General features: G+C 37.4%; 1 protein-coding gene across 6 annotated transcripts in view; it reads left to right on the top strand.

The window, feature by feature from the left end:
- Window positions 1-14,118, top strand: part of SRPK2 (SRSF protein kinase 2) — a 142,216-nt gene that overhangs the window by 94,066 nt on the left and 34,032 nt on the right. For all 6 annotated transcript variants that reach the window (XM_082046947.1, XM_082046948.1, XM_082046952.1 and 3 more), the window contains 4 exons: window positions 5,651-5,759; window positions 6,309-6,396; window positions 6,650-6,737; window positions 12,328-12,434. In XM_082046947.1, the coding sequence (XP_081903073.1) occupies window positions 5,651-5,759; window positions 6,309-6,396; window positions 6,650-6,737; window positions 12,328-12,434 (392 nt within the window). The remainder of the gene's footprint in view (window positions 1-5,650; window positions 5,760-6,308; window positions 6,397-6,649; window positions 6,738-12,327; window positions 12,435-14,118) is intronic.

Genomic DNA, 14,118 nt, shown 5'->3' with positions numbered 1-14,118 from the left:
ACTGACTATATCTGGTATTCTGTATTCCTCATATCAAGAAATAGCTTCTGTGTCAAATATGATGGTGTCATATAATCAGAAGTTTCTGTGTAAGCCTGGAGATGTGCTTTTTTAAGAATTCTTTCTCTCAGCCTGGAATGAGTTGTTTTGCATTTTCAGATTTAACAGTTGAAAGTGATTATTATTTCATTTTGGTGTAAGAAGTTTTGTTTGTATGTGATATTTGAAATGTTTAAGTGGCTTACAGCTACCAGTAGTGAAAACCAAACAGTAAACTCAAACTAAATATTGAAGTCTGCAGCAAAGAAAAACATGTCACTAAAGCATCTTTGTATTTTCTTAAAATTGTTTGTTACAACACATTCGTTCCTTAAGATAACTCTTTTGGTATCTGTAACATCTTCCATCAGTGAGTAAGGATTTGTTGTTTAAACATCTGTTTACTTGTAAACATCTGTATTTCCTTGAGGTTAAGCGTTTCAGGGCCCTCACTTAATTCTTCCCTAAAGTAAGGGCTGCATTTAATTTCAAATAATCCATTGTTGTCTGTCTTCCAGTATCTCTTCCAAAATGTCACCATCTGGAGAAGCTAGATCAGAAAACACACAACGAATAGTCTAAGTTTATAGCCTGCTTCTAAGTTACCTGTGTAACTAGAGTCTCTGTGACTATAGCAAATCAGTAGTAAGATCTGTATGCTTTTAAAATTAACTACATGTTACACTAAGAATACTTGCAGGTTTCCTGAAAAATCAAAGGGAACTTCTGTTCTTCTCATTTCTTGTGGTCTTGAAGCTCTGAATCGATGGAAGTGGATGGAAGATGGTTCAAGCTTTGGTTCATTTATATGTTATCACCCAGGATTTTTGAGTGAGGCACAGAGCATACTTCATCTGTTCTCAACCCCAATCTGAAATTTCATAGGAGGGCAATTTTGATGAGGGAGTATATAATTAGTTTTTAAAATTCATTCAATATTCTACCTGTTAATGGTACTTCCATTGCAAGGGCATTTTTGTTATTTTTATTTTTTTATTTTTGAGCGTATGTGGCTATGTGCTGGGCTCACATCTTTACTACGTTACATGGTGGTTAATAAATAGTCATAATAGTATTATTAATCAGGAAATATGATTAGTTTGAATTAGCACCTGATGTGAAAGAGACCGTAGGAGCCCTCAGTGTGAAGCAGCCTGACCTCTGTTCCCTGGGGGTTTCCTCCAGGGCCTGTTCATGGCTGTGAAATGACTTCACTTGGTGTCTCTGGATTTACATTCAGTTCTCTCCAAATCTTTATTTGTTTAAGGAATGGAGATACTGAAAGTTCAACTACGTGATTTTTTTGAGGGGTACTTAGACAACAAAGCTATTTTCTTCTTATTTTCTGAAAAGCCTTGAAACACTTGGAGATTTTTTCAAGAGCCTGTTGTGTCATGGATATAATTGGAATTCTTTGCTTCTCTGATCATCTTCTTTGCCCCCTAGAGATGTCTCCCATTCATCCCGTTCACAAAGAGAATAATTCCCTATACAAACATAGAACTAGCCAGCTACAATTACCAATACATTCAGGAGATATTTAGGAATAATGATCTCATTTTTCTGACCCTCTTTCTTGAGTGCATGGAGCTAGCTGGCTGAGAGAGAGGCCTTTTCTGTGTGTGTGATGCAGTAAACAGCACGACAGGTTTTTTTTTTTTGTTACATTATCAGCAGTGCCACTTATACATTGTATATTTTCAAATACCAGTATTGTTTTTCCAAAAGTACATAACTTTTCTGAACCAGCTAATTTTGCAAGGATGCTTTCTTGTTACTACTATTTAGAAATACTTTCTGTATCGTGAGGAACTTAAGTAATTACATTCATCATGTAACTACATCAGTTTTTAAAATGCATTTAACTAAGCGTGTTGCTACCCAGTTGTCCACAACCTGTAAATGAGTACGTTGCTGACATGAATCATTGGAGAGTAATGTGTACAGGAATGGTAACTGATTGTTTCCAAAGTTGCTTCTGTTGTGGCTTAGGACAGTAGAAAGTACCTTCTGAGGTATAGATACTCAGAGAATGTGCAACCACTGTTGCTATTTGTAACATATGCTGGTGTATTGCTATAATTAGTTATGACGATGCTGTAGGGACCAAAATAAGATGGCTTTTACTTATATAGTATTGTTATTCTTGCAGTATGTAGATTTTACTAAAATAACTTCTCAACCTCCAGTTTATTAACTTGACTTCGGTGTCTTTGGCTGATTTCCTCTGTAGAGTGTTCTCTTTCCTATCTGTGAGTGGAAGAAACTATCCCAAGGTTTTGATTATTTTTGACCCTTTGAAGCACAAGTATGCCAAAAGCTGCCTGCAGAGAGGCAGACTTATATGTTACTTCTTTACCTAAACTATTGTTAGCAACATATGTTTACCTCTCTTTAAATTCTTCGGCTTTGAATGTTATGCTGTTAACGTGTCAAAAAAGCAAATATTCTGTTTAGTGCAAAAAAATGACTTCTGGACATTGTTTTATACATTTGAACGCCCGCTTGTATCTTTCTGGCAGTGCAAAAGGCTGCACAAATTATGTTTTCATATACATCTGGGGCCATGTATCTGCTAAGGAAAGATTTAATAGGACTAGACACTTAGGAAAATTGTAAAACATTCCAGAAATTTTTGTATTGTTGAATTTTAAAATCTGTTTTGCAAATCATAGAGAGGTGTTCAAAGTAGGTGTTAAGTATTTTTCCATTTTTCTAATTACATTTGTTTGCAAAAGGAGTAATGATTATACAGAGAATGAAGTTTCATACTTCTCTCTGATTTCATGCAATGGTACGTGCAGGACAAAAATAAGAATAAATGATGCTATGCTAGTGAATTATGTGCAAGTGTTTTACATAATTCTTGCTTTCAGGTCAGCAGACTTGAGTCATTTCACAAATGCAAACCTTTTCAGTTATGGAAAGGTAAAGTTGCTGTATGTTCTCTTAATCTTCCAGTCACATCTATCACATCATTGTCCTGGACAGAGTTTTATGGAAAGAATTAACCAGAGAGTAATAATTTTTTGTTTGGTTGTTTTTTTTTAATCAGTCAATACCCATCTTAAAATGGTTATATTTATTCAGATTTTTAAATATTTTCACCAGCTGTTACTGCAGGGATAGTTTATAGAAAAATTAAAATTTTGTTGTTAATGTTTCTATCAGTATGGATTTGTAATTATGAGTTTATTCAGCAAAATTTCTGTAATAATGAAGCTGCAATAGACTTGTGCTTCATAATGTGACTGATACCGTCTCTTTTTGCAAATGAAGCAGACAGTGTAATAGTCAACACTTACTCTAAGTAAGTCAGTGTCCCCCTGCCTTTCCTGGAGTGTAAATCCCATCATGTGTTCCAAAACAGATCTGTTTTTTCTTTGAAAAGTAAGGAGTTCCCTCTGGCGATGTTGCACATTGTTGCTGAGGCTGATACAATTCAGCAGTGGAAACGAGGGGAGCTTTTTAGGGTGGTAGATGGGCTGTCCTGGCAGCTTGTCATGAACATTCCCTTCCCTGTGATGGAAGGGAGGGCAGGTCTCCCCCAAGCAGGGTCCTGGCCTGGCTCCATGTGTCTCAGTCCTGTAATGCCCTTTTATGGCTCCTGAACCAGGGCCTTCTTTTTCCTTTGCTCTTTTTTAATCTGAAAACATTGGTGTCCGCATACTCAATGATTTGTGAAATGAAATATTGCGTGTGATAGTCAGTATACAGTTTTCACAGGTTAAAAGTTTAAAGATTGTTCTTGTATCTGGGTCTTCATAGATTTGTGCAAAGTTTTTGTGGAAAAGGTGAAACTTGGACACCTTACTGCGAGGCTGGGGGAGCAGAGACTGAGCTCCATGTGTCTGTCTGTGCAGCTCAGACTTGTTGCTGTGCCCGGTGAACACAGACTCATTTCTTGACACTCTGCGGTGATGTAAATCGGGACATGGCGGGTGCGTGAAGCCAGTGCTGCAGAACCAGGACTTGTGCTGCCCATCTGAAGTTCTCTGTCACTGTCACTTGGTTCAGACTGGGCTGGCCGAGGCGAATACTTGTGAGTTTGGCTTCCCTGGTGCCCAGGTCCAAGCAGTTCCAGGCTGTGCCCGTGCAGCCTGGGCAGCTGCGGCCGTGTCCGGTGGGTCGGATTTTGGTTGAGGCTGTGAGCAAACCAGCAAGTGCCTGCTAAGCCTGAACTTACGCCTTAAAAATGTTGAAGCTGTGTGTGTGGTTTTGGAGTTTCAGCTTAGACATACCGACATCTAAAGCAATACATTGGTTAAGCTTTATCGTTACATTGAATAGGTGATCTTCATAGCTCTGTCATATAATTGTGTTAAAATTATTAAGCTGCTCTGGAAGCATTTGAGAAAAGTTCACAAATTGTTAAAATTTCTGCTAAGGCAAAAGATGTTATTAGCAAAGAAATGATGCAAATATATCCAGAATTGATGTTGCTGTTCCACAGATAAAAAGGAGATAAGAGATAGGTCCCTGTTTTAAATCCAAAGAGTTAAGTGATAAGTTCACATTGTTGTCTTAACTGTGCACCAGTTCTAACAAGACTTTCAGGGGATTTCAAGACAATTATAGCAACTTAAAGAAAATAGTCTGAGGTTTTCCTTATTTTAAGTGGAATAGTCAGTAACTGAGGATCCTGCCAGAGGACAGTGGGGCATGACATTGTGAAGGATGAGAAAGAGCAAAAGAGACAATTCCTTGATAGCTGCTCTGAGGCTGCTGCTGGTGGTGTCCTGGGGGGTTGCACGGTGCAGCTTTATTATTTATGTGCAATTTAGGCAAAATTGTGGATGTTATTATTACTTTGTTAAGGTCTAAATAATAATCTTGTGTGGTCACTGTCTTCCCTGGTTTGACTGGGAGGAAGAATGCCTCTTAAAATACAAAGGAAGTAAAAAATTCATTATAGCTCCTCACACCACCTAGAAACCTGAGCTGCAGGCTGCTCTGTCCTGTTGGCCTTTCTGCCTAATGGGGCTTTTGAGGACCTGTGTAGTGGTGTGAGGACCACAGACTTTGGTAATTAAAAAGCAGTTCAGACAAAGCCCATAGCTACCTGCTGTCTCCCTCACTGTGAAAACCTCAGACATGACAAAAATATGTTGCTGCTGTGGGTCAGGAGCCGAGCAGAGGAGCATCAGTTGAGCCTGTGTAGTTCTTAAGGTTTTTTCAAGAAGTATTTCATTGCTGCCTTTATTACTAGAAAGCAAATGGGAATTAAAACAATCTCTGAGATTCTGCAGTCATCAAAAATATGTTGACTGGAGAAGCTTCACATAAGATAAAGAAATAATGTAGATCTTTCCTGTACTCTCTGAAGTGGAAGATAAGACTGGGGAAATAGCAGATGGTAGTATTACCACAGATAAAAGCCATAAAAGAGAAGGGTGAATAAACTCTACAGTAGTTACAGGACGTGAGTGCTTTCCCTCCAGGCCAAGTAAGGCAGAATTTTTAACATTGGAGTAAAATTTGCTTTAGATTTCCTATTTATAGTACAGGACAATTTGAAGAGGAAAATTTATACTATAAGAATTACTTGAAAACCTGGGAATTATTGTTTGTTTGCTGAATGTTCTTTTTCTACTTGTTTTTTTAATGAAAGGAGGCTATCATCCAGTGAAAATTGGTGATCTTTTCAATGGCCGGTATCATGTTATTAGAAAGTTAGGATGGGGACACTTCTCTACGGTCTGGCTATGCTGGGATATGCAGTAAGAAAACCATTTATTTCCATTCTCTTTTTTCTTAATATGTTATTTTGTTTGCAGTAACTTTTGTTACACATGCATGATAAAGTTATGTAAATGTTTGCTATATTTTATGTGGAAAGATATCTGCAGGGTTTTTTTTTTTTGCTCCTGGCTAAGGGCGTAGTTTAGAAAAGCTCTCAGAACTAAGTGTAAATCTGTTTTCTTTGACAAATTAGCTTTGCTTATTGAATTTGCATGTTGTCTTGAACATACAAGAGTAAGCTCATGTTTTTATTTCTGTTGTGTCTTTAATGAAAAAAAAATAATTATACCTTGACTGAACAATAAAACATGTAACCAGGTTCCTCTTTTAAAGACATTAGCATCATGAAGACAAAATATTCAATAAATCAGGCTGTTAACTGTTAAAAGTTGGTTTTAAGTGTAATTTCAGTGTTTTCTGTCAGAATACATTAGGTTATGAAATATTCTATTTAAAATGTACCAACCTGCAAAGTATGCCTGTTTTAGTTCAGAGCACGTGTTGAAAATGTTTCTGCTCTTTTCAAGGGGGAAAAGGTTTGTTGCAATGAAGGTTGTAAAAAGTGCCCAGCATTATACAGAGACAGCCTTGGATGAAATAAAGTTGCTCAAATGTGTAAGTATCACTCATGCAAAACAGTGCTCAATACCAATAATAATAGTAATAATGAATTTTGAAAAAAGGAATGGAATATTATTTTTAAGCTTCTCTTACATTTTTTTTCTATTATAGATAGCTGGCTTATTATGTGTAACCATGATGTCTGAAGCTCCAAAATATTGTGTAGCTTTATGTGGAAAGCTAACTAATTAGTATTTTAAAGTGATTTCTTTTTCCTAAAATGTCAATCTTTACATTCACTGTTTAGGTTCGTGAAAGTGACCCTAATGATCCCAACAAGGATATGGTTGTACAGCTAATTGATGACTTCAAAATTTCTGGAATGAATGGAATTCGTATCCTTTTGAAAACGTGGCATCTTCATTAAAAATGACCTACTAAGATAAGTAAGCATTTAGTTCTGGCTTTTTTCTGGTTAGTCTTACTTTAAATAAGTAACATAGAAACACCAGAATAAACGTAGGTGCAAAGAGCAATGCAGTGTGTACTGGAGTGAGAGTAGCTTAGCTTTTCTAAACACAATGCAAAAAACCAAAACAAACCCAACAACACCACCACCAAAACCAACCAACCAACCACCAACCCCAAAACAAAACCAAAACCCAAAAAACTGTTATGAATCCTGTTGTGGTCTGCTAGAACTAGGGATAGTTAGTTTACTTAAGAACTGGAGTTTTACTGAATAGTTTATAATAACCAAGGCTTACAGGAAATATGTTTTGCTCTGGACTATTAAAGAAAGCATCAGTGTCATGAAGAAGCTGGTTTCTGTTTTGTTGTGGGAAGTGTGAGGTTATGGAGGTTCTTCTCTTGTTTACGTGATCCTCTTTTGGCCAGGTGTTAACCTCTTTTTTGGTGAAGGTTTTAAAGCTTTACCTTTGAATGCTGCCCTTAAACAACAAAAGGAAACAGGCAGAGAGACAAAGTAAAATATGAATGGATATTGTTCTCTGAATGTTGTTCTCAAGCAAAATTTTGGGTCTATGAGTATATTTGATTTCACAAGTTGAGCTAAAATGAGTTATCCTTGCTAATTAGATTTTTTTAGCAGCTTACTCTATTACTATGCTTTCATTTACTCTTACAACTGGTATTTATGTGTGTGCTTGTTGTGATTGGAGCCCTAATAGCAGATCTCCTTGTTCATGGTGTCGTAGTACCAGACAGAGAGTTAAGCTCTGGAGGGCTGAACACTTAAGTTGCTGTTGGTGATGTGGCCTCAGTGTTGAGCAGCTCAGGTTAACATGCCCTTCACAGACTCTGGTCCTCCAGGAGAGCAGACGAGGAGGTGACTGTGGGGAAATCTGAATGCCCACTACGCAGTGTGCTTTCAGGGAGAAGTGTGCAAGCCGTTTTCATCCCATCCATTTGCCTCTTGACATTAGTTATGAAGCCTTTGGGTTTGTGGTAAGTGAGAATGAGAGTGTGAGGACAAGTATTTTCAGTAACAGAACGGCATCTTAACAGCTTTCTCTTTGTCCCGTTTTGATTTGTTTCCTGTTGCTTCAGTGGTCGGCTACCATGGTAGAAAGCTGCTTGAATGTAGGTGAAGTTACCATAGCCTGCTTTTTTCTAGGTTTTATCATCAAATTGAAATTAATTTCAACCCCAATATAAATGGTTTGTGATCAAGGAAATTGCTTAACACAATGAAGCAAAGAACCCTGTTAAGGGTTTCTTGGTGCTGCTGTTGTGCTGCAAAAAAATAGATTTTATTTTATGAGTTGATCTGCTTGTTAAGTATTTTCTGAATATCTCTATTGTCTAAGTATGTTCACCAAAAAAATAACGTGACCAAAGCACTTCACGTCTTCAGCTGACAGCTGTACAATTGAAGAATAATTAAAATTATTTTTAGAAATCAGGAATTTTGACTTACTGTTTTCATTGTAAAACACTGATATGAAATAGGGAATATGAAAATGCATTCTTAACTATACACAGAAATAACTCTTACCTGCTTAACAGAGCAGTTTCCCAGTAACGTTCTTAAATTATTGCAAAGATGTACATGTATCTAAACATCTGTATTAAAGGTGAAAGCCATTTTGAAGCGCAAAGAGTAAATTTCGTTAGTGATAATATTTTGAGAGCATATTCAAACTTTATCTGTTTGAAATACAGCACTTAAGTAGACAAAGCCAAAAGAGACCGTGTACTAGTGAAAAATAAGGGTTCAGCTAGCTTTGTATTGGGAGATTAAAACTGGACAGCTGATATTGATTTATTCCAGCTTTACCTTCGTGTTGAACTCTGCCAGTACAGAGTTGTTTTATGTGGAAGGTGAATGTTCCTGCCTTACTGGAAGTGCAGCTTTCAGAAAGGTGCTGTAGTCAGGATGGGCTGATGCTGGACTTAAATTTAAATTACAGCTGGAAGTCTGTCAAAGTCCTAACCACCAGTGAGAATACGATATCAGGTATCTTATGCTTTGAGTTTTCTTGTGAACAGGTTGTGCATCCTAATTTGCGTTGCTTGTTTGAGCAGTGTCTGGTTGCATTGATTATTTTATCAACTCCTTTTTATCTTCTAGAAAAAAATAATCTTCGGTGGAGGTTTTGGGAGGGAGCAGGTAACTGATTTTAATGTTTTGCTGCTATTTGTTTCCGTTTTAAAAATGCCATGTTAGTGCTATGTTAGTGTTAACTGAGTTTAACAGGCTGAGAGCAACACAGTAATTAGAGTTTTTTTCCATGCTCTGCTGTTTTCAGCTTCCTTTGGGCAAGGCACTAAATATCTGTTCCTTGACTGGAAATTAAAACAACATATGCTTCATAGAGGCTTGCTTATTGGTTATAGAATACATTTTAAAGTTAAAGCAAGACAGAAGAGGGGTGGGTGAATCCTCTGGATGTCTTAATATCACAAAATGTCATGGAGCTTCCAAACAGGGAAACTTGTCAAGAGCCATGTAGCAAAGAGCTGGGAATGTGCAGAGTTGTTGGCCTGCACTGCGTGTCTGAAAACAGTATTCTTTCTCCTAAGAGCTGTAATAAGTGTGTATATACACAAGGGTTTTAACATTGTGTGCTATGCCACACTAGACTGATAATTTTTAACTACTTCTACATTTTTAAAAGGTTACAATTATGATTTCTTCAGGAAATAACAGAATACCCGAACTTGAGCACTTCAGTGTTTTCAGTAAGTGTAGATGATGTTCATCTGCACTGGATATTTATTAGAGCCTTAATACATGTTTATTTGAATGCAGCATTTTTAGTAAAAGATTCAGATAAGCACATAATGAAAGAAGTGTTTGGAAAGACAAGTAAAAAAATAAAGAAGAAACATTCCTGACACAATCAAACATTATAATGATTGTAATAAATTTATGTCCAAAGAATATACAGCATTAATTAAATACCATAGAGCCTAAATGCTGCCAATCCAGAAGCGACTGAGAAACATCCAGAAGTCGGTACCAGAGCCTTGTTTCATTTAGCTTAACTAGCCCTTAACCTTAATCAGATTTCTAAATGCTCCTGTAATGTGTGTTTGTAGATAGATAGATAGTTATATGTAGGATTTTAGTCAAGACAAACAGTTTCAAGTACTGAAGCCTGTCAGCTGATTAATGTTGTGTTATGTTTGCTCTCAATTTTGCTTCTCAGTTCAGTTTCCCCCTTTCAGACATTTCCCAAACTGTTTTGAAGAATGTTTCCTGTTGTGTCTGCTGGGTGGGCTTCAGGTTTAGTTTTGCTGGAGGACTTTTTGGATGCGCTCAGCTGTGAGGATGTTAGTCCTGTAGGAAGATCCTGAGGCTTGCAAGGCTGGTTTCCTAATAGTTAATGCACAGCTTTACCCAAACTTTTTGTTGTGGCCAGTCTGGCTTACAGGTAGTTTCTCAGGTCAGGATAGTAAATAAGACAATAGTCCCATTTTCTCATACCTACTCCAAACACTGAGCTTCCTGTATGTCTTCTCACCATCCCAGTTGCCTCCCCAATACTGAACACAGAGTTTCTCCAAGTCCTCCCAGCAAAACGTTGCAATCTTTTTTTCAGGTAGCCATCGCTTCTCTTTCTTTTGGCCTTCCCTGTCTTTGCCTCTGTCATTCCTCCTTGCGCTGCCTTCTCAGTGCTCTCCCCTTCCTTGCTTCTCAGCTATTCTGGTTACTGGCAAGGCTTAATGCTCCTGTAAGTGCAAGGAATGGCAGGAATGTGAATCAGAGAGTCTGCAGCAGCAGTGGTCTGAAGAACTGTGGGCGAGTGTCCTAAATTTCTTTTCTGAATGCTGCAGTGTCTTGCCTTTCTGCAATCTGTGTTGCTGTAACGTTGCAATTTCACTGCGTGGGCTCAGTTAATAAGCCCTGCAGAGCTAATGTGCTCTGCTCATCCTTTTTGATGGATGCGTGATTTACTAGTGACTTCTGTTTGTTGGATGCTTGTGTGGTACAGTAACCAAGACTATTTCCTCTTCTGAATGGAACAGAGTTTTATAACATTCTGAGTAGACTTGATTGATATGGTTGGGAAATGACTGTTCACTGTCTCCTCTAATACAGGAATTAAGGAACATGAAGTGAGATGAACAGGTAGCAGCAATCAAAATGTTATGGTTCTTCACAGTGTGCTTTGGACCTTTTGAATTTGACCAGTCTTGAGACTGTTTAACTTTGGTCTAACTCCAGCCTAGGGGAGGTAATTTTAAAACTTCAGATAGTTTTCTGCATATAGACATGTACTTGAGAAGAATATGGATGGTAGACCCATAGACAAAGGTAAGTCTCATTTTGACACAAGACAGTGACTCTAAGATCATTGCTAAGGCTCTAGATAATAAAACTTAGAGAAGTTGGGTAAGATTTCTCCCCTAACAGTGTAGTTCCCTATGAATGATCTCCGAGATACACAGACTGTCTAATTTCATCCACTCAGATTTTTCTGCAGTATCTGTCAATTAATTCATTTTCTGTTATTTGTATTTCATTATCCTTTGCAAGGTTATAGTATCATGTAGTTAAGATTTTAACATTCTTTCTGATTTCCAGGGACATTAAGGTCGTTCCAAGCTCATGTCTGAGGATTAATTCAGTATAATCTAATTGCATAATTTCTTGTCAGAATGTTGTGAGTGGTAAAACTTGCAATTAGCTTGAATATCTGAATGTTTTCTCAATAGAAAGACAACCTACCCAGGTATATTAACTGTAGAATCTCTAACTTAGAAAGCCCCTGAACCATAAATCACTGGAAGTTCCAACATCTTGTTTTTTTCCTAATACTCTTCCCTGATCATCTACTGTTGGCCTCTTTTGGTGGCCAATAATAGGTGCTGTGTAAAATTAAACTTTTTGGCCTTGTGTTTTTTGCGTGTTGCTTCCGAGTTCTGCATTTTTGTTGTTTCTGAGTTCTTTGGTGATTACCGTTATTCTCTGTAGTTAAAACAGTAGGTGGTAAGAGATCCATTCTGTTACTACTTTAGTCTTTGTTGGCAAATTATTCTTAATTGAGCCTAATAAAAAAGATATTTATGATGGTTTATTTTCTAGAACACTGTTATTGCAGTCTTTTGTTGTTAAAACCTTCTATTCATTTAATTTAAAATAGATTAGAAAGTAGAGATAATAGACTAAATCAATACTTCTAACTGTTTCGAAGAAAGAAAAAATAAATTTGTTACTTTTTACAATTACTTATTTCATTGTCCACCGTAATACTATTGTTAATATTTAGAAGTAACTGACAAAATTTGCATAGTTAATTTTTTAAATTTTAATTTGTTCTACGTTTGCTCACTGTGGTTTTGTATGTGTTTATATATAATTGAAATGTAGTACCAAAGCATATACCATGTTTTCCTCGTTTAAGGGGGAACTGTTTTCCCTCTAAACAGGGTGATGATTGCTATAGCCAGTACACAAACATTTGTGTTGGTCTCACCAACAATTTTATTCGGAAATTATCCTTAATTAAATCCCAGATGTCTGTATGGTCTTCGAAGTACTTGGACATCATCTCCTAAAATGGATAATCAAGTCCAATTATCAAGGCCTTCCCATCCGTTGTGTAAAAAGTATAATTCGACAGGTAAGATGTATTAACGTTTTCATTAGTTTTTTTCACCATTGATAACAGTTTGAAGCTTAGAACGACGATATTTCAGCTGAATTCTTACTAACAAATATCTTAAGATATTATCATTTTACTGGTAATCCCAGGGCAGAGTTGTAAGAGCATCTTTCTGGATAGCCTGCATTTCTGAATGCTGGGTTGTTTGGTTGTTTGTTTCTTTTTTATAAAGATTTCCCACTGATGAGGGAGTTTCTTGATCTGCTTTAGAAAATAAAAACTGGAAGCAATGAGTTTTTTTGTAGCTGTAAGGATATTCATATTCAATTGCAGTTTTGGTTGATGTGTCATGCTTTTTAATAAGATCTTCTGGAAAATAAAACATCAGAACAGTGGGTAATAATATATTATTATAAAACTGAAGAAAAATTGTGTCTCTGAAAAACAGGTTCTCAAGGAAAAAATTGTTCTTTGAAAATTATTGTTTGTCTGTATTTAAGTGTTTATGGAGTCAGAGATTAAACCGTTCAAAACATTTCACTGGGCAAGTTCTTTCAAAATATATTCTTTAGCTATACTATGAAAATCAAATTGCTGAGAGATGATCTTAAGGAGAAGTAGTGTCTCAGCAGGAAAAATCATCCCTGTCTCTGATTTTGTATGTGCTATTAACTGCACATAGATTAATACCTACAGGTGATGAATAAAATATTGTGGTGTTTAGGTAACTTGTATTGCCTTTCATCAACATTACCTCTGTTTTATTAATAAGTAATCTGTTAATGTAGTTACTTTCTTTGTTAGCGTACAGTTGAAATTTTAGGTCCATTAGTTTCTATACAAGTAGGTGGCTCAGATACCAGAAATGAGGAGCTGCAGTAAGGCCGTGCTCCAGCTGAACCGAGCTGCCTACCAAGCAATGGGAATCTGTGTATCAGTATTATCCGCGCATATAAATATCCACTGTTTCCAGTAAGTGTTGCCTTTTTTTTCTTTTTGTTTGGAATAGTTTCAGCTTGGTTGCAACATTGTCCTGGAGTTTAGCCAAAACCTGAGAAATTATGATGTAGTTTTTTGATAGACTGGGTTTAGCCGCAGAGCCAGGTTTAGGAGCTCCCTGCTGCCGTTCGATCTTACCTCAGTTATGCTGCCTGTTGGCAGAAACAGGCTGGGAGCCAGAGCGCTGAATGTATCCAAGCTGAACACAAGCCCTTTTTGGAAGGAAGATGGGAACTTCTGAACCCAGCTTTCCAGCGTCTTGGCCAACAGGCTCCTGTAACCTAGCAGAGGAGGAATTCCAGGTGGGATCTTCAGGAATGATGACTACAACTCAGTGAGAAAGTGGGGTCAGCAAGGACAGGGGGCTGAAGGACAGAATTAGGGGGAGGCTTTCTCTGATCATTGTGACTGGGAGACCTGACTCAAGTGGCATATACAAATACATACAGCATGGGGAGCAAAGAGCAGGAATTGGAAGTCCATACAACCTCATTGTGATAGGAAAGGTGTGGTGAGATAGCTTAGATGCCTGGAGAGCAGCAGTAGCCTGATAAAGGCACTTGAGAAAGGATGGCCAGGGAAAAGGAATTGAGCTTAAATGTTTGAGTCTTTGCTGTAGGGTGGAGTCAGAGGGGAGACCAACAAGGGGGGCATCATGCTAGGTATGTGTCTGCTACAGGCTGCTGATTTCAGAAACAGATTA

The sequence above is a fragment of the Streptopelia decaocto genome (assembly GCF_964273445.1).
Source record: "Streptopelia decaocto genome assembly, chromosome: 1".
NCBI classification, from domain to species: Eukaryota; Metazoa; Chordata; class Aves; order Columbiformes; family Columbidae; genus Streptopelia; species Streptopelia decaocto.
The sequence above is the reverse complement of the archived record's forward strand: the minus strand, read 5'-3'. Positions and strand labels throughout refer to the sequence as shown.